This window comes from Nuphar pumila, chromosome 1, assembly GCF_984573655.1.
Source record: "Nuphar pumila chromosome 1, dmNupPumi1.hap1.1, whole genome shotgun sequence".
NCBI classification, from domain to species: Eukaryota; Viridiplantae; Streptophyta; class Magnoliopsida; order Nymphaeales; family Nymphaeaceae; genus Nuphar; species Nuphar pumila.
In genome coordinates, this window is record NC_143249.1 from 14,603,469 (window position 1) to 14,630,284 (window position 26,816).

The 26,816-nt window shown below is 37.4% G+C and overlaps 1 protein-coding gene and 2 long non-coding RNA genes across 4 annotated transcripts; 1 reads left to right on the forward strand and 2 right to left on the reverse strand.

Annotated features, from left to right (window-relative positions):
- Positions 1-644: 644 nt before the first annotated feature.
- LOC149848066 (uncharacterized) lies at positions 645-13,720 on the forward strand. 2 transcript variants are annotated; one of them, XR_016434300.1, is made up of 5 exons: positions 645-777; positions 872-978; positions 9,688-9,831; positions 11,961-12,066; positions 13,304-13,720. It is a non-coding gene; the product is annotated as an uncharacterized LOC149848066 (long non-coding RNA). The 2 variants fall into 2 exon arrangements; XR_016434292.1 differs by lacking the exon at positions 9,688-9,831.
- On the reverse strand, positions 1,473-2,607 carry LOC149848067 (uncharacterized). Its single transcript, XR_016434321.1, has 2 exons — positions 2,025-2,607; positions 1,473-1,912 (listed from the first exon to the last, which is right to left on the reverse strand). It is a non-coding gene; the product is annotated as an uncharacterized LOC149848067 (long non-coding RNA).
- A 6,142-nt stretch (positions 13,721-19,862) lies between the features above and the next one.
- Positions 19,863-25,131, reverse strand: LOC149848068 (uncharacterized). Its single transcript, XM_090010361.1, has 2 exons — positions 24,030-25,131; positions 19,863-22,092 (listed from the first exon to the last, which is right to left on the reverse strand). The coding sequence occupies exons 1-2, from the start codon at positions 24,724-24,726 to the stop codon at positions 22,082-22,084; spliced, it is 708 nt and encodes a 235-aa protein (XP_089866487.1). The 5' UTR covers positions 24,727-25,131; the 3' UTR covers positions 19,863-22,081.
- Positions 25,132-26,816: the final 1,685 nt, after the last annotated feature.

Here is a 26,816-nt window from a genome sequence, read left to right on the forward strand (position 1 = left end):
GAAACCTTTTTGTGTCAGTTTCATTTTGCTTGTAATTTTTAAACCTGATTAAAAATGGGTTTGACAAAAACCCAAACCATTTATACCTGACCTGATTTATGCCTAAACTTTATAACCTATACGGTCAGAATATACTTTTTTTTTTGAAAGGCAAGCCAGGGTTAGTCTGATACCTACCACATATCTCTTAAGCTCCATGTGACAGGGGGATTCGAACCTGGGACTTGAGCTTGGCACAGGACCCCGCTTACCACATGCGATTACCACCTCGGTGGCACGGTTAGAATATACATATGTTAAGGTGTGTTTTATCGACAGGACACGGCACGGGATGTGGTCATGCTATGATATATGTAACCACTAGTATGTGTTATTTTTTCCTAAATAATATTTTTATTAACAAATTATATTTTTGTCTGTCAAAACATTTAAATTTAGAGCAATCTACAGTGCAAGTGCCAACCCAGTAAGTCCAAATGGCAATAATACATTTTGTACATATATTTATTTATTCCACGTGGAAGGATAACGGGTATCAGCTAGCCCTTTCTGACCACAAACCGGTGCTCAGGCCCGTTGCAATCATACCTCCATCTTAAATCTGAACGGCACTAGTCCCTTTCTGCTTGTTAGCCAATAAAGTCCCTTTCTAGACCTCTCATCATGAAGTGTAAATGAGAAGACTGATTCAGCTTTGCCTGCCCTCCGCAACAAAAGACTCAATTTGCCTAAGTGCAGAGTAAACGAGAACACTGATTCAGATATATATGCACATTGGTGATGAATCGATCTCTCTCTCTCTCTCTCTTTTATATAAGGAGTTTCAGTAGTAACAAGCATAGTTTGGTTCGTTTGTTGTGAATTCTGACAGGATACCTGGAGGAGGCATGATCACCATCTACAGATGAACTTTATATCTAAACAGTTTGCTTTCCAAACTCCACCGTATCTAGGCCAACCATGGACTCACGGCAGCCGGTGAGTTTTAGTTTTCCTCTCTGTTATATAGGATCATCATGTCTTTTCCTATCGTTTCTAAGAATTTTGAATCTCTCTCTCTAAAAAAGGGCTGCATGGGGTCGACGCACTCCTCTTCCCTCAATATTGGAGAATCATATGTTTTCACGTTCGCAATCACATGCGATTATGGTTTCCTGAAAATCGTTCCCTCCTAAGTGGACACAGATCAGATCATTCGTTGAACGACCCCTAAGGTCATTCTGTGTCCTCTAATGCTCGCCATGTGGTGAGCATCTATTAGGGTTAACAGTGTAAATTATGATGTTAACTATATTTGGTGTAATAAAAATGTGATTGCCGATCCCTTCCGGCCATCGGCAATGATCCTTCCGACGTAACTCCTCGCTCCCGCCGCGGCACCTTGCCATGGCCGCCTCGCAATTCCAAACCCTGGAGCTCTTTGAGAGAGAGAGAGAGAGAGAGAGAGAGAGAGAGAGAGAGAGAGAGAGAGAGAGCCGAAAGTAATTCAACATTACCACTCATGAAGATCAACAAACTGTTGAACCCATGAACTGAACAAGAGCAAAAGCTAAAAACAAATAAAGAAAGCACAAGAGAAAAGAACATCAGACAGATAAAACGGGCTCACGCCGAAGCCGCTTGCCCAGATTGCAGCAAAGGAAATGTAGCGTCAGCAGGAGGGAGCGGAAGATCACTAAGATGCAAACTCAAGATCTTATAAACATCTACCAAGATTTTATGCACCAGGTTATGAGTGTTAACTGGAATATGACGAAAATGAGCGTCGTTTCGTGCCATCCAAACAAACCACCAAGAAGTAAGCAACCACGTCCGCCAGATGAGCCTCCACCTCTTGCTGCGCCTAATACAAACTGGCCCCAAGATCAGATCTAGCGCAAAAGACTCCTCCTTAACCAATACTTCGGGATGCCTACAGGGAGGGAGGGAGAGAGAGAGAGAGAGAGAGAGAGAGAGAGAGAGATATGCCTTAAAGATGAAAAACTACATCTAGACAGAAGAAGACCACGTTTCTTTGCTCTTACCTCACAGACACCTTCTTGACCAACGGCATCCAAGAGTGCCCCTGGGGATAACCTGTCAAGGATGCCTCTCACGTTCAGATAAGAGGCAAGATCAGAAGGACGCGACCTAGGCTAGGAGAAAATTTCCCAGGCTCCATTATTTCTATCATCATTACCACGAACAGTATCCATACAGGAGCTATAAGTAAGAAATCAACCAAGACATTGCTTTTCTGTAGGTGAGACTCTCACTGCCCTTTGGGGTAAAAGATTTACTTTCCGAGCTACTTACTTCATGCAGTAAGTTTTAGGTTTTACTTTAAAAACTGATAGTTGTTTTCCTTGATTTTAGACTTCTGTATAAAAAAATTACCATTTTCTCTCTTCCAAATATTGCCGACTCGGGAAATTATTGCAGAGTGGTCACACATTATGTACTTCATTACCGCAGTACTTGTCTGAAAAGAAAAAACTTCCAGCTTCATTTGGTGTAAGTCTACTGGAATGTTCACATATTCACCACAGATTATAGTTCACCAAATGTTGATAAGGACAAATGTCTTGACGTCCTCTTGCTCACTTCCAACCATGGCCAATCAATTATGACATGGGCCCAAATGGGCCGTGGAACGCACATGCATACAGATGAAAATTCTATGATTCCTCATTGAATATGGGCCAAGAATCCAATTTAGCAAGCTATTGTACGAAGTAGTGAGGCCCTTAAGACACTAGTTAATAAAACCATGTGCTGAAGGAACGACCAATAAATTATGCACTAGTGCATATTATTTACTTCCATTACCACCACAGATAAATATAGATTAAACCTTTGGACAATGAATATATGCATTCATGGGTAGTTGCTTTAGGTGTTTTTTCTATTCCTTAAATCATGTTTCACATCTTAGTGTTGATTTTATATTTGTTTATGTATATGTGTGTGATGGGGTTTCTTTTCAAAATGGCAGCATAATTTTGATGTTCTTTTTTTTTCAACATAATGGTCCAAAAATGTGATCATTTTTCCCCATATCACATCAACTGAAGTAAAATAGAAAAAACAAGGAAAAAGGATTAAGCTCAATCTTCCGATTTTTTCCATATGATGGAAAACATTTCTTCCCCTACAATCATTTTCTCTATTTTTTCCCATACGAGGGAAATGAAGTGGCTCACTGATAGAGACACATCTTTGTTTCCAAAAATGCAATCGTTTAGGCTCGATCTTATCTGATAAGAATCAAAGATCTTCTCATTCTTCATCTTCTGAGAAGAAGAAGATGCAATGAGAAGATAAAATAAAAAATTTTTGATGTTGCCAGAAGGGGAAAATCCCTAGGGAGACAGAGCGAAAAACCCACGGTTAAATCAGAGAAAGCCTCTGGTGTCCCATGTCTGGCATTCAACACCTTGCGATCTTGAACAACAAGGGTTGTGGAGGCCTCCAGCATCTTGCATCTGGCAATGGTGAAGAACTCAAAAAAGCAAAAAGGGAGGGAGAAAACAATGGCCCCTCTCATAAAAATATTTCAGCTCATTCATGAATGCAAGAGTCTGGAACATAAAAAAGTAACGATTTTCATTGGCATCTTTTTACTCTGGGCCAGTAAAATCCAACAATCTTTGAAGCATCAATGGTTTGCAATAGTAAATATGAAAAATCCAATGTTGGATCATAGTGTGCCAAGAAATTTGCACTATGTTTGTCATCAAACTGCTAATTCGCCAGTAAAACCTCATTTTCTTATAATGAGACCAATATTTGCATCTCATAAATTTGAGCAAATATAGACTTATCATCAATAATAGAAAAATTAACTTACTGGATCATTTTATTTTTAGTATCTTTTGTGTTGTACTTGATCTCTAGAGCATTCTACAACTCTTTAGTCGACTTCAAAGTTGAGTACATGTCAAAGAGTGAATTGGCTAAGGTGTTTAGGATATGCCATTTCCATCATTAGTTGTCTGTGTGCCACTTTTCTCTCTTTATTTTGCTCTTCTGTCTCGACTTCTTTAGGATACAACTAGGCTTGGACCTCAAGAGTGTCACTGTTTCGCAAGACCAATTGACCGATCTTACATGCAAACTTGAAAGTTAAACGAGAGCAAAATAATCGAAGAGATAAAAGAAGTTTGAGAATTAAAAAATTTGATAATGGCCAAAAGGACCAAAATGAAGGGTTTATATAGATTTAGGAGAGCCAATACATTTTTGGGTGATAAATAGGATTAAATGACTATAACTTCAACATTTAAAAAAATGGGTAAAAATGACAGATCACTATTCTTTGACCAATGGTCAAGGACCTCCAAAACACAAAGTCCCTTAAACATCTTTTAAATGCTTTTAAAAAGCTAGTAAGAACGAAAAGTTAAAGTTGACTCAGTCAAGAGTCTAGGTGAGCTCGGAGCAGTCAAACAGACCTTGGTGCCTTAGGAGTGCCCTACACTGCTATGAACGTGCAAAGTGAAAAGTACGCCATCAAAGTGCACCTTAGGAATCTTTGCGCCCAAATGCTCTTAAGTGTGCACGATCGAAGATGTTTGCAAACCACCCCAAGAGACAAGGATTTCCAAAGTATAAGATAGAGATGAAAGACTCTATTTAAGCCACTAGAATTTTTTTGTCACTTAGATATGAGACTAAACATTTTTCAAGGCATTTTTGGTCGGAAGCAATAAATGCATTAATACTTTATAAAGAAAATATACTTTTTCATCGTGTAAAACACAATATTTTGAAACTTTTTCCAATAAAACTTCCTTCATTGGTGAGCCATCAGTGTTCAAATCAAAGCAATTCCACCGTCGGTTGCTAGCTTGGTGCAGAGTTGAAGGGCCAAGAGGTTGTTACCATGACTGCATAGAGGTGGTTGTTTGTCGCCCCACAAATGTCAAACCCTCCTTGCAGAACCTGTGACCCACTGCTCGAGGAACAAGCACTACAAGAAAAATGCTAATTAGCGACGGAAATTTGCGACGAATTTTTCCGTCGCAAATTTGCGACGGATCAGCGAGTGAAAACTATTTGTCGCTGACATTTGAAATATTTGCAAAATTAGCGAGGAAAATATTTCTGTCGCTAAATCCGTCACTACTTAGCGATAGATTAGCAACAACATTTTTTTGTCGCCAAAACACTACAAAAAAATGCTAATTAGCGACGGAATTAGCGAGGAAATTTTTTTGTCCCTATTCCGTCGCTAATTAGCAACGAAAAAATTCCCTCGCTAATTCCGTCACGAATTTTCGATTTAAACCGTCCCACCTGAGGCGCAAAATTTTCCCTCCCCTCGTTCAAAATTTTTTCTCCTTCTGTTTTTCCCTCCCCCCGTTCGATTTAAACCATCCCCACCTTCCTCTGACGATGCGCAATGACCTCTCGCACCACGGAGGTCGACCTTCTCAGGCACCTCTCGCACCACGCGCAGCTTCTGCAGCCGCTCTGCAACGATCCCTCCATCCCCATCTCGTCGTCCAGCCCGACGGCACCTCCATCCTCCATTCTTAGGCACCTCTCGGTGGAGACTGCTCAGGCACCAATGATACCTCCATCCTCCGCGTCGTCGTCCAGCCCGACGCCTCCTGCAAGTTCTCCCCCGTCAACCCTGGATACGCCGCCTGCCTTGACCGCTCCTCCCGACGGTGCCCCTCGGCAGTCTCCACCGCCCGTCCCGCCTCTCCCTCGCTAGATCTCGTCTCTACTACGACCCATTCTCCTGCCGTGACTGGCTCGCTGCGGAAGAGCATCCCTACGCCAGAACGCGCCGGTTCTGTGCAAAAAAATTGCTCCCTGTCGGAGAACGCGCCGGCAGCGAGCAAAATTTTTTTTTTTTTTTAAAAATTTAACGACGGATATTATCCATCGCTAATTTAAAATAGCGAAGGACTCGCGATGGATCATATTCGTCGCTAATCTGTCGCAAATTAGCGACGGATAAGTTCTGGCATTACTTAGCGTCGAAAAATTTGTGATGAAAGTTATGGACGGGGTGGGGCGAAGGGCACCCCTACGCCGTTTCAAAATCGATCCTACACTCCCTCCCTGCACCGGTTTTGATTTTAACCTCCATCCCTGCCTCCATACTCTTTTTATGTCCATCTCCAGTCCAAACGGGGTGAGGTTGTTTTCCCTCAGGGATCAAGGAAGGGACAGTCCATCACTGTCTCCATTCCGACATGGGTTTTGATTTTAATCTTCATCCCCACGTCCATCCCCGTTTCATGTCCTCCATCCCTGATCCAAACAAGGTGAGACGGGGTGCGACTCCATTTCCCCCGGTCCACTGCCATCCCACTTCCGTCAGTCTTCATCGACTGGACTATTGTTAGCCCTTAACTCTTCTTGGATAAATATTAAAACTGACATGTTTGCACTTTGTCTTTATAGGTGTTATTAAATACCCCATGACTCTTTTGACTGACCTTTCCCCCCTTCTAATAACGTTCATAATCCATGCCCCAATGTGCATCACCAAGTGACGGACATCGGTGCTGTAAAGGTCGGATCCATCAATGGGTTTAAATCGGATCTTACCAACATTACAAGATCCAGATTATATATCTGAATCATGCTGACTTCAGATCAAACGTAGTTACATTTGATGAATCTAAACAGGAACCAGTCAAATAAAAGCTTGCCCCATCCTTTTTTTGTCTTCTTAGCATTTCTAGCAAGAACAGATGATTATGACCGGATTTGGACCTAATAGAATCCTTTCTTACCTAGTTTAAGCTTGATGAGACCTACACCACCCCAGTTTACTTATTTCCATAAAAATCAATATATGTGACTAGTTTTTAGTGGTTTTGGTACCATATCCGCATCATACACTCTACTATGCAATTTGAGTTAGATCTGGCCTAAAAAACGTACCCCATTTTTTAAATGTAACATTCAGCTTAGATCACTTGACACAAATGGGTTCAGCCTCGACCCAATTTAACACAGAGCGACCTGATTTGGTAGCATAACCATTAAGATGGAATCACACAACTTTACACAAAAACAACCAATAGCACAATTGGGTCCAAAATAATAATATGAATTTTGTTAGATGACGTCAAAAGGTCACAAACATCAAAAGCTAACTCAAAATGTACTTGTAAGAGTTTTTAGATCCATGTCATGGTAAATACTAAAAAGACAGAAGACCAATCAAGTACTGAAACAATAAACACCATGATTGTGCATTGGATCAACGACCCTTGGCCCAAAACAACGGCCTCTTGAAAATCACCAAAGAAACAGTCCATCACCAGAGCACTAGATTAATCATTAAGGCACCAATTTTGCTAAGTTTGAGCAAACTCTGGCAATTCTTTTTGGACAGAGAAAGCTGGGGTTAGGCAGACCCTTAATTGTTTATTAATAAAAAATATAAGGACAAAGCCATGAACACAAAAACTACCATACCATACCATAGAAAACAGTTCATCATTCTTTCCAATTTTGAAATAATAGCACTGGGTAAAAGAAAGCAGAAACTTCAAAAAATAGGAATAGAAGCCAACACTGATTTAATGAGCACCAACCTACCCGCCGTGGACAAAACTTTATTTTTCGAGCCTACTACGAAACTTTTTCAATAGAGGTTCACACAGAGCTAGGCTAAGTTGACCTTTGAACAGAGGTAACCCCAAATAATTGATAGGAATACTCGCTTTTTGCCATCCACATAGGGACTCAATGGATACTTGCCGATTATAGGTTATACTGAAAAGAATGTAGACAGATTTCCCTGGGCTAACCGCAAGGCCAGACTTGGCTTCGAACTAACTCATGTATGATGTCCAAAAAATTGCGAATGTAGTTTTTTTTTATCTCTTATAAAAAATAGAGCATCATTGTGCAAAAAAAGAGACCCTTCTGTATACATGGTGATGTGATCGACAAGAATAATTGTAAAAGTGTGAATGACGATATTATGTTTAACAAGTACATTGGTCATAGCTATTGTTAGAAATTGACCATTCAAAATGAAAAAAATACAAGAGGTACATAATGGTATAATGGTAAGGTAAAAAGACAAACTGACTCCTATGAGAAAAGCGGCATTCATAATGCAAAAACTATAAATAAATCATAAATAAACTAAAAATGCAAATGCAAAAACTATAAATAAATCATACAACTCTAAAAATGCAAGAAAATAAATCATAAATAAACTAAAAAACCTTAATCTACAAGAAAAATAAAGTATATAAATAAATATAAAAGTCCTAATTCAATCCCTAATAAAAGAGAATCAAAGAAAAAAACAATAATCTAATACAAGAAAAGTCCTAATCAAATTAATTATAAGGAGCCATCATTAAAGGTTATTTTTTCAATTTCTAATTAAAAAAAATCAAAGAAAAACAATCCTAATCAATTACAAAAAAAAAACCTAATTAAATTAATTATAGGAAGCACTAATTAAGAAATTTGATTCAAAGCCCTAAACAAAGAAAAGCAAAGAAAAACAACCCTAATCAAATACAAGTTAATTAATTCTATTTGATACAAAGCTCTAATCAAATAAAAGAAAAGTCCTATTCGATTCAAAGCCCTAATTAAAGAAAAAAATAATCCTAATGAAAGAAAAAAATGCTAATCAAGTCAACGAAAAACCCTAATCAAACTAAATATAAGACTCTAATTAAAGAAATTTGATTCAAAGCTTTAGTAAAAAAAAATAATTTATGAGCACTCATCAAAACCCTAACAGGAGGAGGAGGAGGAGAAGAAAAAAAAAAGAGAAAGAGGGAGAGAGAACGAACAAAGAAAAGAAAGAAGAAAAGAGAGAGAAAGGAAGAAAAAGAAAAGACAAAAGGGGAGAGAGAGCCCACACCAGTTTTTTTTAGCATTTCTTCTGTCCAATTCTTGGCATAACAGGGTGGCGGAATAGGCGGTGGTCCAAAGTTTGATTACTACATCATCCGGCACGCGCGATCAAACACCCCCTAAAACATTGAAGCCCAGGATGAGCTTATACCATATTCATCATCTATGCTATCATGGACTTCAAGTCAAACCCACCTTAGCACAAATCAACCACTGTCCCATCCTATTTTCATGGAATGAGATTTCTGTGCTCTAAAATCATTCTTATTGTAAGAAAATTGTCTCTTAGTACTGTATAATAATGGTAGATCGGTTTCCATTTTTCACCATTTCATGCAAAAGATTTGCTGTCTATTCTGACCTCCTCATTAAAGTAGATGTATGAATGATAAATAAAAATGAAAATCTGATTACGAGGTCTTATTACTTTGTACTTGATTGTACAGATAGTACTTAGAACTCTTTTTCTTTGTATTTATTGGCAAGGAAAAATCTTGCAATAAATTGATTTTTGTTTTTTGTCCAACATAGAGAGAATCATCACGCATTTACAGTTAAAAGACTATTAGAAAAAATAAACAGTTTCAAATTTGAAAATTTAAAATATAAATAACAAGAAAACATCTCAATACATTGGAAATGTGGGCGTGATATTATAAGGATATTGTCACGGCTTGCGACTCTCGGGATAATATTACTAGATTTTCAAAGCACATATTGAGGATATTTGTAACTATGGTATATATAATTAAGACCAATATCTTATGATTTTGTTGAAGTTTTCCTGGAATTTATGATTGGTTTTGTTGGAGATTTAAATAACTTGATTGCAACAACATTTGCTGGTTACAGATGCAAGATGTTTCGTGATCTTACTTTCTCGAGAGAAAAGACTGTTGAGATCATGATTGCTGGGATACCAGTGGAATATCTCTAGGGATACCAGTGGAAGAGGAGAAAACGGGGGGCCTGCCCCCGTTTGGACTGTGGATGAAGGTTAAACTCTAAACCCATGCCGGGATGAAGATGGAGATGAACTTATGCTTTCTTCCCCCTCGTCCCGATCCCCGCCTCACCCCACCCCCAATCCTTCTAAGGGATGGCAATGGACCAAGGAAAAATGGAGCTCCACACCATCTCACCCCCGTTTGGACCGAAGATGGAGAACATGAAACATGAATGGAGGCGGGGATAGAGGTTAAAATCCAAACCTGTGCGGAGATGGAGGTCCAGATTTTGAGACGGGGAAGGGGTGCCTGGAGACCTTGTCCCCCGCCCCTGTCCATTGCCATCCCTAAACATCTCTCTCTCCCTCTCTTTCAAAACAACATATAAAGAATAACTCTTCTCGGAGCCTTAAACAAAATGATCAACTTCCCAAAAAATTTTAACCTTCTTCGGTTACGCTGTATATGTTCATCACTTATTTCTGCAAACGGGCATAAGAAAACAACTATGAAACGCACCGGAAGTAAAGCTTGTGCAGGGTATTGTTAACGTCCCATCTTATATATATATATATATATATATATATATATATATATATATATATATATATATATATATATATATATATATATATATATATATATGCGAGGAGATGAATTTCTTAGTGCATACAGGTCTCACCTTTGCTATAATATTGGTTGTTCTTGGAGCCTTATCACCTTGGTTCTACTCCGGAAGAGACTAGAATCTTACCCGTGAGGTTGATCCTTCCCATGTTGAGGCTAAAATTGTAATTCTATGAAAAACATATCATAAAAGTTGTATAATTATGTTGCTTATGCTCATGGAAAAACAAACAAGTAATAAGAAAAACTCTAGTCGATACGATTTGGAAAGTTTGTGAATTAAATTCGTTTCATACAGAAATAAACCCAATCCGAACCTACTCTTGTATAAAATGAAACCAATTTATACTCGAACATTTATGGCTCTGATCCATCTCATACCAAATCCTGTAAAGACTGGACCCAGCTCATCTGGAACCAAACTTTTTTTTTATTTTGAAAAAGAACTATATTGAGCAACATATAGAGATTTCAGATACATACAAACTTCAGATAAAATACGTACATAGGAGAGAGGGTTTACGAGATCAATCTCGTAAAAAAGGTCCCAGAAGGTGAGCCCCAATCCACTTTATGTGCTGATTTGACCATGTTGTGATGGGTGAAACAGATCCGAGAGAATGCAAGAAGCCCAAACTTGAAACCTTTTTATATCAGTTTCATTTTGCTTGTAACTTTTAAACTTGATTAAAAAATGGGTTTGATAAAAACCCAAACCATTTATACCTGACCCGATTTATGCCTAAACTTTATAATCCATAGGGTTAGAATATACATTTTTTTTTTTGAAAGGCAAGCTGGGCTTAGTCTGACACCTATCAGATATATCTTAAGCCCCATGTCACCGGGGGATTCGAACTTGGGCCTTGAGCTTGGCACATGAACCCCGCTTACCACATGGGATACCACCTCGGTGGTACGGTTAGAATATACATATGTTAATGTGTCTTTTATCTACAGGACACGGGACGAGATGTGGTCATGCTATGATATATGTTATTTTTTCTTAAATAATATTTTTAATAACAAATTTTATTTTTATATGTTAAAACATTTAAATTAACTAGAACAATCTACAGTGCAAGTGCCAACCCAGTAAGTAAAATGGCAGTTAACTTATTTCGGTGGCCCCACTGACGGCAGGATGCCATCCCACAGTCCCACTAGACCTAATAAAATATTTTTTACATGTATTTATTAATTCCACTAGCGGGCCCTGGGGCTGGGGGTGGTAAGTTAGTCTCTTTATTGAGTTATCGCAAGTGGAAGGTGGTGATCACAACGGGTATCAGCTCGCCCTCTCTGACCACAAATCGATGCTCAGGCCGGTAAGGACATCGGTTTGTTAGCGAATAAAGTCCCTTTCTAGACCTCTCATCGTGAAGTGTAAATGAGAACACTGATTCAGCTTTGCGTAAGTGCAGAGTATGAGTTGGTGATGAATTATTATGCCTTTGGTCTCTCTCTCTCTCTCTCGGCTCTCTCTCTCTCTGATAAGGAGTTTCAGTAGTAACAAGCATAGATTGGTTTGTTTGTTGTGAATTCTGACAGGATAATTGGAGGCGGCAAGACCACCATCTACAGAGGAACTTTATATCTTAACATCTTGCTTTCCAAACTCCACCGGATGTAGACCAACCATGGACAAAGGCAGCCGGTGAGTTTTAGTTTTCCTCTCTGTTATATATGATCATCATGTCTTTTCCTATCGTTTCCAAGAGTTTTGAATCTCTGTCGACGTAGTCTCCTGTTCCCTCAAAATTGGAGAATCATATTTTCACGTTCGCAATCACAAGCGATTTTGGTTTCCTGAAAATCGTTCCATCCAAACGGTATAGACCGTCGATCTGTGTCCTCTAATGATGGTCGATACCGTCGAATGACCTGATCTGTGCTCTTCCTAAGCTGGGGAGTGATTCTCATAGGGGACTATAATTAACCCACCGTGGTCTTCTTTTTCATGGACTTGTTTGCTACTTAATTAACTGTGTCCTAGAACTGGCTAAGTCATGTTCAACATCCTTGCCAAGACATCAAGGACTACAGAATGAAAGTGTTTAATCTACTTATTGAATTCACTGTAAAAAGAACAGATCTTGTAAACGGGCTCTTTGAGAGAGAGAGAGAGAGAGAGAGAGAGAGAGAGAGATGGATGTCTTGAGCCACTAGTTGCCGTTGCCAAGGACCTCAAAGATGAAAAACTCCTCTAGACCTCCGAAGAACACGTTTCTTTGCCATTACCTCAGAGACACCTTCTTGACCAACGGCATCCAAGAGTGCCCCTGGCGATAATCTGTCAAGGATGCCTCTCACGTTCAGATAAGAAACAAGCTCAGAAGGATGCGACCTAGGCTAGGAGAAAACAATATTACCAGGTTCCATTATTTCTATTCATCATCACCACGAACAGTATCCATACAGGAGCCAGAATTAAGAAATCAACAAAGACATTGCTTTTCTGTAGGTGAGACTCTCACTGCCCTTTGGGGTAAAATATTTACTTTCCGAGCTACTTACTTCATGCAGTAAGTTTTAGGTTTTACTTTAAAAATTGATAGTTGTTTTCCTTGATGTAGACTTCTGTATATAAAATTACCATTTGCTCGTTAGCATTCATAAAAATTACCATTTTCTCATCTCCGAATATTGCCGACTCGGGAAATTATCGCAGAGTAGTCAGACAATATGTACTTCATTACCCCACTACTTGTCTGAAAAGTAAAAACTTCCAGCTTCCTTTGGTGTAAGTCTACTGGAATTTTCACATATTCATCACAGATTATAACCAAATGTTGATAAGGACAAATGTCTTGACGTCCTCTTGCTCACTTCCAACGATGGCACAGATTAGAGTTCACCGAAAGATCTAAGATTATTTCTAGCCTTCCATACAGCACACCATGCCCAAGCATCCAATAGTGCATTGGTTGACGTAAAGACGGAGGACCTCGGAGGATATCACGAGCAAAGGATCGGAGGCGAATTATGAGGTTAATTTGGCATGATCTATGACCAGCCAAACATTGTTCAAAAGAATTGGGACTCCCAGAATAGATGGTTTGAGGATTCCACAACTTATCCATCAACAACAACCAACCAAAAACCTTATTCCTCGGTGAGGATAAATTTGAAGCAGGTCACTAAATTCATCTGTGAGCAATCAAGGGAAGTAGATTTGTTACAATCTTCAATGTTAATATCACGGAAGAAGAGGATGGGCAGAGTTTTGTTCTTTTTGTTTTTTTAACAATTGATTGACTGAAAATATGACAAAAGCTTACAATCAAAGTGTAGGAAACGCTATTTCTAAACGTGGCTTAAAGGAAGATTAATTTTATTTGCTTTGACATCGAAAGTTATGACACATCTCAAAAGAGAGAGTCTAAAGACTTGTGAAAAAAATAATTCTTCAATCCCTCGATTTCATAAATATAAAATAATGTGTTGACTGCATAAAGCCTAAGCAGTATAACACGTATAAGAAAGATGTCAAACACTATAATGAAAAGTTGAAAATCGTGCACATGAATATTTGCAGTCTTTTTTCACCGTGTTACACAGGTAAAAAGTATTTTGTCACCTTTATAGATGATTACTCACAGTATATATATATATACTTATTATTTAAAAAATTAAAAGGCTTTTAGGTTTTGAAAGACTTCAAGAAAAAAGTAGAGAAACAAACTGGTGAAGTTATCAAGGTTGTTAGGTCTGATAGAGGTGACGAATATTTTTTTTGCTTAATTGAGATGAGACAAAAAAAATGTCATTAACGTGGTTTTTAAAAAATTAATGCATTGTACCTTAGTATATTATGCCTAATAGTGTTCACCAGAATGATGTAAATGAAAGAAGAAACCGCACGCTTAAACAAATGGTTCGAGTGATGTTGAATCACTCAAACTTTTCCTTGACCATGTGGGGTGAAGCTCTTAGGACAACAATGCATATTTTAAATAAAGTTTTTACAACGACTGTTCAAAAGACTCCTTATGAGTTATGGACAAGTAGAAAATATTCTTTGTCATATATGCATATATGAGGATGTCCAATAGAAGCTAAATTGTATAACCCATATATAAAAGCTTTTGATTCTAGAAGGACTAATAGATTTTTTATTGGTTATCCTGAAAGATCAAAGGGCTTTAGGTTTTATTGTCCATCTCATACACCATAAATAGTGGAAATAAATAAAATGAGATTTCTTAAAAATGGTTCTATTGGGATAGATGCATATCAAAATATTTATTTTAAGAAAATGCAGGATTTAGGTTGCATACCCACGAAGGATAAAGACTTAGTTTTTTCTATCATTATCTCTTTCGATAATGTCAGGGAAAGCCCATTCAATGAACATCAATTCCAAGTAGAGCAAGTTGTTGATGAGAATATACAACAATAGGATATAAAAATTCATTTTGAACCACCCGTAGTAGCATCTATATGGAGGTCTATGAGAACAAAAAATCAGGTATTCATCTAGACTATATAGTGTATTTGCATGAGTCTAATGATTTTATAGAAATTGATGATGATCCCTTTATATTTATAGAAACCATTGAAAGTAAAATATCAACACTTTGGATCAATGTCAAGAAAGCAGAGCTTGACTCTATGGCAACAAACCAAGTGTGAAATCTTATACCTCAACCTGATAGAGTTATATATGTTGGTTGTAAGTGAGTCTATAAAACCAAAACAAACTCTAAAGGTCATATGGAGAGGTAAAAGGTTAGGCTTGTTACAAAAGGTTTTACATAGATAGAGGGTATTGATTATAATGAGACTTTTTTTCTTGTCTTAACTACAAAATCATTGAGGACAATCATGACCTTCATAGCTCATTTTAATTTAGAGCTACATCAGATGAATGTGAAAATTGCTTTCCTGAGTGGAGATCGGGATAAGAAGGTATACATATAACAAGCTTCTGGTTTTAGTATAGATGACTCAAATAATTTAGTTTGCAAATTAAAAAAGTCAATTTATAGACTTAAACAAGCCACCCGCCAATGGTATACAAAGTTCAATCATGTAATTATGAACTTTGGATTCATTGAAAATATTGTTGATCAATGTATTTACATTAAGACTAGTAGGAGTAAGTTCCTAATTTTGGTTTTATATGTTGATGATATTTTTCTTGCAACTAATTATTTGAGTGTACTATATAATAAAAAAAATTATTTCCTCTCATTTAGATATGAAGGACATGGGTGAGGCCACATATGTCCTTGGAATCGAGTTTTGTGGTGATAGAATCAATGGTGTCCTTAACCTCTCTCAAAAATCCTATATCCTTAAGGTTCTTAAGAGATATATGATGGAGAATTGTTCTCCTGGTTCGGCACACATAGTAAAAGGAGATAAATTGAGTTTAAAGGATTGTCCTTAGGATGTTATTGAAAAGGCTCAAATGATAGTTGTCCCATATGCTTCGACGGTGGACTCTAAAGGGATATTTAGGAACCATATAGTATCCCATGCTTTGCAGTTTCTGTTTTCCTATCCATCTTGTCCATCCCGCATGTTTTTTGGTTGAGCGACGCCTCGTTGACTGCCCATCAACTACCCATCAACTTTCTCCCCAACGATAGTCATTTTTTAGAACCCACATGTACCGAACACAATGACAAATATCATGAGATTTATGAAAATCTAGCGATAATATTGTGATAAATTGCCTGAAAGTTTAAAACAAAAATTTCTCACGAGATTTTCAAAATATCATGAGATTTATGAAAAAACATAAATACCATGATTTAAACATAATATTTACGTTTTAAACAACTATTTATCATGATTTGAACATGAAATTAATAAAGTTTATTCATATTTTTTATAAAAAATCATTTTTTATAATTTTTAATTTACTTTTTATTGCCAAGATTTTGCTAAAAAATGCAAGATTTATGGATTTTTTTTCAATTTCTTGTGAGTTTTTAAAAAGTGAGAAATTGTCAATAAAAACATTTGTTACTATGGTCCATTTATGTTTCATTCATTTCTCTATCTTTTTTCTCTCAGATCACCAAGTAATTGCTGGCATTGTCATTTCACGACATTCAACAATTTTTTTGACATGCATGCATGCACATAATGATCATTCTAGTTAAATGATGTTTCAACTAAGAGATACCACCCGAAATTTTTTTTTGACAATAATTGCACTTGTTTTTTAAATCTTTTACTCATTACTTGAGTACCCCATTGTCATGTCGGATCTTCTGATGCCATCTTTCTAAAAAAAAACTCAATAAAAAGCAAAGAATAAAGATTTTTACCTTAACCCACTTTCTTGAGTGAAAAATTAGTGAAAATGCATCACTTTTTCTTGTGGAGATGTACAAGGCTAGGCATGTTGCAAAAAGTTTCACACAAATAGAGAACATTGATTATAATAAGACATTTTCTTATGTCTCAACAAAAGAATCGTTGAGAATAATCATGTCTCTTGTACCTCATTTTGATTTAGAGGTACATCAGATGGATGTAAAAATTGCCTTCCTGAATGAGGATCTGGACAAGGAGGTATGTATGCAACAATCTCTTAGTTTCAATATAGATGACTCAAATAATTTAGTTTGCAAATTGAAGAAGTCAATTTATAAACTTAAATAGGCCTCCCGCCAGTGGTTTAAAAGTTTAATAAGGTAATAATAAACTTTAGATTCACTGAAAACATAGTTGATCAGTATATTTACATAAAGACTAGTGAAAGTAAGTTCATAATTTTAATTTTATATATTGACGATATTCTTCTCGCAACTAATAATTTGAGTCTATTACATGAAACAAAAGATTTTCTTTCCTCTCATTTCAATATGAAGGATATTGGTGATGCCACATATGTCTTTGGAATCGAGATCCGTCATGATAGAACAAAGAGTTCCCTTAGTCTCTCTCAGAAATCCTATACTCTTAAGGTTCTTAAAAGATATGAGATGGAGAATTGTTCTCCTAGTTTGACACCTATAGTGAAAGAGGATAAATTGAGCTTAAAGGTCTGTCCTCAAGATGATATTGTGAAGGCTTAGATGGTAGTTGTCTCATATGCTTCGACAGTTGAGAGTTTACAGTACGTGCAAACATGCACTCGACCTGATATAGTATTTCCTGTGAGAATGGTTGGTAGATATTAGTGAAATCCATGCATTCCGCATTGGAAGGCAATGAAGAAGGTCATGCACTATTTACAAGAAACGAAATATTATATGCTGACCTAGAGGAAAGTTGACTACTTAAAGGTCGTTGGATACTTTGTTGGGACTTAAGAGGGTGTATTGACAGTAGAAAATTCATTACTGGATGCATTTTTCTATTATCGGGTGGTGTTGTCTCATAGAGAAGTGCAAAGCAGTGTACCACTGTTGCTCATACTATGGAACCAAATTTATTACTCTATACGAGACTTTGTCACAGACCATTTAGATAAGAAACTTCATTATGAGTCTTAGTATAGTGGACTCTATTGAGAGACCACTAAAAATCTTTTGTAACAATGAAGTAGTCATGTCTTTTTCAAATAATAGTAAGAGCTCAACCTCGTGTCGACACATGAAATTAAAATAATTTGTTGTTAAAGAAATGACTGAGAATCATTTGGTATGTATTGATATAATTGGAACAAAGAAAAGGACTGCGGATCCCCTTACTAAAAGGTTAACACCGAGATCGTATTCGCAACATGTAAAGGGGATGGGTCTTTTTTTTTTTGCCTAATGTATGATAATATATTATTTGATCACATTTGTGTATATGAATTTGATTCTCTATGACTTTGTGTATTGTTGATTTTGCATACGGGATCTCTCATATGATTAGAGAGAATAACAGAATAATAGTATTAAAAGATCAATAGAATAGGTTAGAGACCAACCTATTCATAAATGTAATTTCAATATGCTAAAATATTAAAGGCGAATTATAGTATTGTACATAAAAATATGACATTTCATAAAAGAGTATTCATCTCTATGACTCATATGATTCATTCTTGTGATAAAGGGTAGCATGTGAAGCCACATAAAAAATTAAATTGAGATAACAATATAAACCTCGATTTAGTATACTTTTGGTGTCAATGGGTCAAGTGGGAGAATGCTGGACATAATGGATCTAGGTCCAACCCATTAGTGAGCCTCTAAGTAGGGCACATAATGGGGGTGTTAGTGGGTGGGAGTTACGTGACTGTGGAGAGACCACATTCACGTAACTACTTCTTCCCCCCACTATATAAGGGACTTCCATGAAGATGATGAGAGATTCATAGTTATTAGCCTACCCAAACTCCACATAAGGTTTACAACCTAAGGCATGGGCTCATCATTAGCGTCGATAGGTTGAGGAGAACGTCGAGTACCTGCACTCGCACACCATGGCATTTTTAGGTATACTTTTTGTGTTTGATTCCGCAAATACACCAACATTTCCTCCAGTCATGATCTAATGAAGCAATGTTTGTCCAACCCCACACATTGATTTCTTCACCAAGATAGATATTCAGAGCTCAAATTCCCCTTCTGCCAGGTTGTCAGTTGTTTGAGATAAAGGTTAACAGAAGTGATAAACGAAAATAAAACTTTGCAAATAGCTTATGGCTGCAGTTACTTCAAGGTGCCCTATTTGGCGAATTCCCATTCCTTAGGGCATGTTTGCATGTGACAGAAAATATGACTTTGCTACGAAAATGGAACAAGGTTGGATCGAGCGATATGTCAAAACACAATTCTAGTGTTTTGAAATCATCGCCATTCATTATTCAGATAGTGCCCCGATGGATGTTATCGATGCAAAAAGAATGAAGCCCCACAGATGGTGATGATTTCAAAACACAAATTTTGCATCACCTGACCTGACCTGATTATGTCTCTTTTTGTTTTATGAAATAATTTTCAAAAATGTTTTAAATGAAAATCTATGAAAGCTAGACACCAAATATAAAATCGGGTCGCACGCGTGGTGGAGACCAGGTCAAACTCAGAGAACGGGTAATACTTTGTATTTGACACTCAACTAACTACGCTTTATTGCCAAAATTGTAAAAATACGAAAAAGAGAAGTACTTATCTATTACATCAAATGTTTACCCTACGCAGAGGGTTTACCCTACGCAGAGGGTTTACCCTACGCAGAGGGTTTAAAATTATTTTATTACAACCCAAAAATTAAATGAAATTCAAACGCCTAATCTAAGAAATATAAAAGCAATCTTCTATGCTCGTGACTCGTGTAGCATGTCGGATGCATGCAACAAAGTATCACTCGCTTGCTCCCGCTCCACACCTTCCTGCACAACACGAACACATGAGAAACATAAGAGAAAAACTAACACTTGTGCAAAAACAACGTAAATGCAGAAATGTAACTAGCACTAACTATAAATGCGAGAATGACATTATAAATTAATAAAAGCAAATGACTACAAGAAAAATGCACAATATAAAAGGAAAAACGAAAACACAACATAAAATGCATACAAAGAGAAGAATCGTACCTAATGCAATGGATGAGATGCCGTAAAACTAGGAATGATATGCTGTGGAAATGAGCTGCCATGAGCTTCGAAACGAAACTTTTAGAATTGAACTGTTAAGCGAGATGAAATGCAGCAGTGATACTCGGTTGTTGTGAATCAAAATACTATGTTGTGCATAATATGTTCAGGCGTGACGATAAAAAACAGTGTGCTGTGAAGAGGTAAGAAGATGCCGGTGAGGAGGTCACTTCAGGCCCGATGGAAGTGCAGTCAAGGACTGTCGGACTGAGGTCTGCCACTCAGACCAGCAAACGCTGGTCTAAGCTACATCAAAGAATTTGTGACACTTTCGGCAGGTTGGAAAATGTTCGGCAATGGCACAAAAGCCCGACTGAACCGATCTACCATGGTGAATCGTAGATTCATGACAGATTTCTCCAAATTTCAATTTAACAAAGGATCTCAGATTGTTGTTCAAATCTCACAAAGGGTTCAAATCAAATTATCTGCCGAATTCACTGTTAATCAGACCGATTCACAATGAATTAGCAGAGGAATGCTCGGAGAGGCTCTTCCGATTATGGTGAATACCACAGCAGATTAAAACTCAAAGAACACAACTCACGACCGATTTCACCATGAATCAGAATCGATTCGCGGTGAAATCGATGCAGCAGAAGATGATATGCTACGATGCTTACCAAAGCAAATGCATATGCTATGCAATGCAAAAACAAGTAAACAGATGACGGATCGATGCTTACCAAATAAATTGTATGGCAATTCTCTAAAATGCTAATTTTGTTCTATAGCCAAAGTCATGAACATAATTTCCCCCAACCACCTTTACCCAAAATTGAGAACACCAATAATCATTTACCAAACTAGCAGTGGCACCTGTGTGGCTATGTCACAGAGATACTCAAATTTACTATCGTGTCGTGCATGCTTATATACGCTTCTCTTAATGGAAAACTACTCAAGAATGGCATGCCTCACCTTCTTTTAGCCGCGTCTTTGTGACCGATGTGTGTGTTTTGAAGGGCGACTTTCAATGTACAATGGTTCCAATCTGAGAATGGTGAATTTTGTATCATCCGTGGTTGACAAAACACTCCACTTTGAGGCTTGGAACAAGTTAGCATAATAAATATCGGTTCATAATTAGGAATGATTGGAATCCATGGAAATACAATAAATCTTAAAACACATTCAGTTCCTATTGATAATTCATGGTGCAGTAAATACATAAGTCAAAATAGCACAAATAATATCCATGCTATTTTTTTTTCTCCCATATATTTGCATCCTTGTCCCCCAAATTAGCAAAAAATGGGAAAGCAGCAAGACATTATTATATTCATGTACCATACAACAAAGGGCACTTGTTTTACAGTGGCCAAACACAAATATGGCAATTCCAAAATCTTTAAATTCCAAAACACCTGTACAGTCTTTTTTTTTATCGGAGGAATAGCAAAAGTTTTATTAGCAGATAAGAAGAATTAAGTACTGGTAAGAATACAGTGATGAGAGATCACCTTGAAAAGGGAGGAGCAGTAGCAGCAAAGCAAAAAGAAAAATGAGTAAATAGTCGTGATCTAATTTCCAATATATGTCACGCACAAAATTTAAACAGACCACGAAAATTTGAAGATGAAACATGATAACTCCGTTGGTATAATTGCACCATCATTGTTTAAGAGGCTCATCATGACAAAAGAAATAATCATTAGATTGAACTAGGGAAAGAACAATAAAAAGCCAAAAAATAGTGGGATACATGTTAACTGCAAATTAAATTAAAGTTGGTGACCTAATGTCCTAAGCTACGGTGATAACAGATAATCATTTCTTGGGTAATTTTCACAAGCTTAGGTTATACCGTCTGAAAATTTTAACCCTAAATTACGAGGATTGCTTTTTTGAAACCTCTTTTTTATTGTAAGAAACAAAAAATACAACGAAAATCCTATTTGGTTAACAATCCTAAGTGGGCTACAGGTACACAACCAAAACCAATCCATAACATGTTTTTATAAAAATCAACATCCACAAGATTATAAATTAGAGTTTATACAATCTGAATAGCCAAATAAAAAAGAAATGTGCAAACGAGTCTAAACAAATCCAGGATCCAAACTGTTGGCCCCATTAGCTCTTTTCGCAGCATCTTGCTATCACTCCAACAAGTTTACTCTTGACCTGCGTAATATTAATATAGGAGTCAAACTCCAACTGAGTATCTAGTAAAATAACACTATCAATGAGTTGCATACATAACTAAGCATACTAGAAACATGCTTTCAAAGCAATAATCAATATTATTAACACATCCATGAATACGACATAAATCTAAAACATATCTATGCTTGACATTCAATTATTCAAGGTATGTTTGAAATCCACATGCATATACGTACAAAATCAAATATACACAAGCAATTGATAAATGCATGAACATTTAATCATTGCATACACCTACCCAATAAACCCAACCACTTCTGTATACACAAGTAGCTTCTTATTCTATTTTATCTTTTCTTATTTAAACGATGAATGCAATGTTTTACGCTACATGTACAATACAATTTTGTTCTTTTTACCATAATTTTTTGGATACTACATAGATAACCATACTCTGTGGCAATTTATGGCTTATAACCTGGCCTTGTTGCACATCATCGGTCGTAAATCAAGGGCGATCTAATGTCGAGAGAGAGAGACTCAAAATTTGCAATCTAATATATCATAATTCATTTAGCTAAGGTACATATATACCACCCCGTGGTTCAGAATTTCAGATTGCAAAAGCAAAAAAAATCAAACTGTAAAATCTATCAAACCTCAAAGACAATGAATTTGACTTTTAAAAAAAATAAGTGTATGCACAGGTGTCTTAGATAAATATAGGCATAAACCTGAATTCAAAATCATTAAAAATACATTTTAAAAAATTTGGATATTAAAATATGTTTTTTCTGTCCAGAATATGCCTGTCCAAATTAGTTTGTCCCTTAGACAATCAATCTGGACATCTTAGACAATGCAATAATTTTAGGCAATTTTTCAAAACATAGATGGATATGTTCACAAATAGTACACCAAAAATTAGAGTCAAATATATTACCAATATTTAATAAAATATTATATAGCACAAGCAATTTTTATCTCTTGATAGAATAAAATTCAAGACAACTGTTTCTAGGCCAACATGCTTGATTTTTAATTTACTAAATACGATGAATTAAAAAAAAATTATTTCAAAATTTTTTTTATGTTAACTCTCATCCATAAAAAAAAAAAGATCTCAACATCACAACATCATGAGGCCATGAATTTTCTAAAATTCGTCTGTCAAAACAGTTTCACTATTCCAAACAGAATTTTTGTTTCACTTTGCAAAAGCCATAACTTTCTCATCCAAAGTTGGATGAATACAAGGTTCGAACCAAAATCTTCATCTACATTAGCAGAAGATTTCTCTAAAATTTTAGTTATTTTCAATAATTGATTTGACGAAATCGAATTTATACCTACAAAATCAGAATAAGATTTGCCATAGAAATGCTATTGAGCCATCAAAATTTCATTTAAACATGACTAAATCCAGGTATTGTAAACATTCCCTCATCTCCACCATCCCGGAGCATCTTAAGTTTCCCGTTTTTCAAAAAAATCCCATTATTGGCTCACTCTTTACCGAACCGTACGAATACATATCGATCTAGCAATGATGGAATATATATTTCGTTTACTGAATCACATGAAATTTCATTTAAACATGCCATACATGTAGGTCGATAAATCTATTCATGCTATCATGTACAAAACACATTAAGAAATCATAAATAACAAAAGTTTTCCAAAATTGATCTTTCAAAAGCCTGTTTTGGATTTTAAAAACACGAAAACATAATCTTATATCCTACTTAGATATCGAGGGAACCCCTTAAAAAAAAAAGCTAATGTTCCATCGAATTATTCTAACTAAAAATTAAATAACCGGATCCGACACAAAAATCGGCTTAGAAAAGTTGGTTTGGATCGTGGTTATAAAGATTAACGTTCCACGACTTATTATCACAAATCTGCTAATATTGATTGCTATGCATGAGATACAAAAGATGCCTCTACTTTACCAGAATGAATTCTTTGCAGTGAGGTTAGGTACCACATCGCCATCACGATCACAAACCCTATTATCAGAACAGAAATGGCAACGAGCAAAAGAGCCTTTCGAACGGGTCTTCGGCACCCGCAGCCGCAGAAGGTGAAAAGGGCGATGAGAGTAGAGGAGATCACCGAAATCATATATAAACTGAACAAGAAGTTGGGTAATGATGCAAACAGAATGGGAATTAATGTTTGAGGGTCGAGGGAGGAACTGAAGAGCGCTAGGCCAGCAGCCAAGCATAATCCGATGATTGCTAGCGCTGGCATGGCGTATCGATCATCCTCATTAGTAACGTGAGCAGTATGCATTGGGAGTTGTCCTGTCGGATCAGATCTCCAGGAGAAGTAAGGTAGCAGGACTTCATAGAAAATCATTATCTTCAACAAACTGCAAGAGACAACAGTGGGCTGCTTGGAGGGGTACTCGGGGTAGTGGGAGAGGAAGGTAAGGCGAGGCAGCTGGCAGAAGCGCGATGGAGGAGCCTCACTACCAAATGAGATCGAGAGGACAATCTTTTGGTCGCTGATCGGAGAATCGAAGCCAGAACAATTCTGATCGTTTTCTCGTGATCTGCCAACTGAGCTCGGCTGGTGGATTTCCGATTCTGAGCTGGAACCCTGGAATCCGCAAGATTCCGGGGAGAAATCTTCCGATTTCTGCATTTTCGCGACTGTAACTTGCGATTCCGAGCACGAGCTCTCGGAACCACAGTATTCTTCCAAAAGATCTTATAGATCAAAGCCAAAATCGTTCGATAAGCCAACTCTCTTCTCACTAACCGTCTCGAATCCCCAGAAACCGCACAGATATCCGACTTCTACGCTCGGATGATGGGGAAAGACTGTGAGCTAAAAGGCAGTCGACGAGAAGGAAACGAAAGGCGAGGAATCACCGAGAAGTTAGCTTATCTTCTCGAGAATGATTCGGTCGGAGTTCAAAGCTTCCCTTGAAGAGAAAAGAAAAAGAGGACAGGTTTTTTCGATTACGAGAATCTGAAAAATAAATAGAAAAAGGAAGACAAGAGGGGCCAGGGAGGGGGCCCGTATAAACACGGGGGAAGGCGAACAGCGGAAGCTTCGTGGCGGAGATTCATAACGACAATATTAATTGGATAAAGAGGAGGTTTGGATGAAGCTTCCTCGACAGGGGAACAAAGACACTTCTGGCGATGACGACGAAAACGGCTCTGAGTCGGCTCTGAGTTTTTCCCTTTCAGCCAAAGGGAGTCATTTCGGACAAAACTTAATCTCTTTTTTTTCAACGTAAGGGACTGCCCCCTTATCAGTCAAACAGCATTTGCTATCATTTGGGAAAAAATAGTAAGAGAAATAAAAAATCGAAGCATTTTTTGCATGTTTGCTCATTCAAAAATAATCATATCATCAGCATAAATAAAAATATAATTCAAAACATCTAAAGGATCTATCAGGCGCTTCTTTACAGCACGTTTGAGCAACACTACGAGATCCTCAACAATGACATTGAACAACAAAAATAAGAAAGACAGTCTTGCCTTAATCCACGTTTCAACTTGATCTAGCCACCTCCAGTACAAGAAAAACCCTGATTAGCGACGAAAATTTATGATGAATTTTTTTTGTCGTACATTTGCGATGAATTAGCGAGTGAAAACTATCCGTCGCTAGCCTTTGAAATATTTGCGAAATTAGCAACGAAAAAAATTTGTCACAAAATTCGACACTAATTAGCGACGAATTGGCGACAAAAAAATCTGTCTCAAGATTCATCACAGCTTAACGATGAATAAGCAGCAGAAATATTTTGTCTTGAATCCGTCGCTAATTAATGACGGATTTTGTGACAGAAAGTTTTCCTCGCTAATTCTATCGCTAATGTTTGATTAAAACTATTAAATTAGGGCACTAAATTCTCTCTCTCTCTTGTTACAGAGTGACTTAGGGCACTTTGCCTCCCTCCTCCCCTAGGTCAACTCCGTCGTCATCTACGGCAATGGAGATGACCCCTCCGCCGACGGCAGCACCAAGTCGGGCGACGTCCTCTCCCACCTCGCCAAGCTGCTCCTCGGCAGCATCCTCGAGTCGGTGGTGAGCTCGAAGAGCGATGAGGAGGATGCTGGCGGCGACATTTCAGGGAGCAGCTTCTACACCGTCGATGATGGTGGGGTTTACGCACTGGGACAGTGTGAGGGCGATCTCTTCGTTGCCGACTGCGCGGCTTGCCTGAAAATCTGGAAGTTACGACCTGTGGCGAGGGCAATTCATGTTGTATGAATAAATATTTTGAGATCAGCATGCATGACCCCTTAAATCCGAAAGTGGCGACCTGTGGCAAGGGCTACTTGGTTCACAGCCAGAATGCAGTCACCACAGAGAGTGGGTCGCTGGTGATTTAACGATGTAAAGACACTACATCATTGCATGCTAAGTGAGAGAGGTGTGAGTCCTAATGTCATCATGAGATTAAGAATGATATTGTTGTAGCCAGTCATGACATCACTCGTGTGAGAATGGGTGAATTATGAGTTTAAGAATGTCGTTCAATGTGTGAACTTAATTATGACTTAATATTTCACTCACACTGGTTTGGGACTCTGAATGACCATGGATGGTTGATAACCATTATAGTTAGGATGTAGCATGAACCATACTGAAATTGAGAGCTTGATCTCTCGGCTAGCTACCGGTGGGATCCGCGTTGTGATTCACTGTAGTGCCTGGTGGTTCGGGAACCACTGAGAGTGTATAGTTTATTGTCTGGCCAACATATAGAA

Bases quoted from the DNA above. Each gene is read 5' to 3' on its own strand.
- LOC149848068 (XM_090010361.1), bottom strand. From the start codon at position 24,726: ATGCAGAAATCGGAAGATTTCTCCCCGGAATCTTGCGGATTCCAGGGT.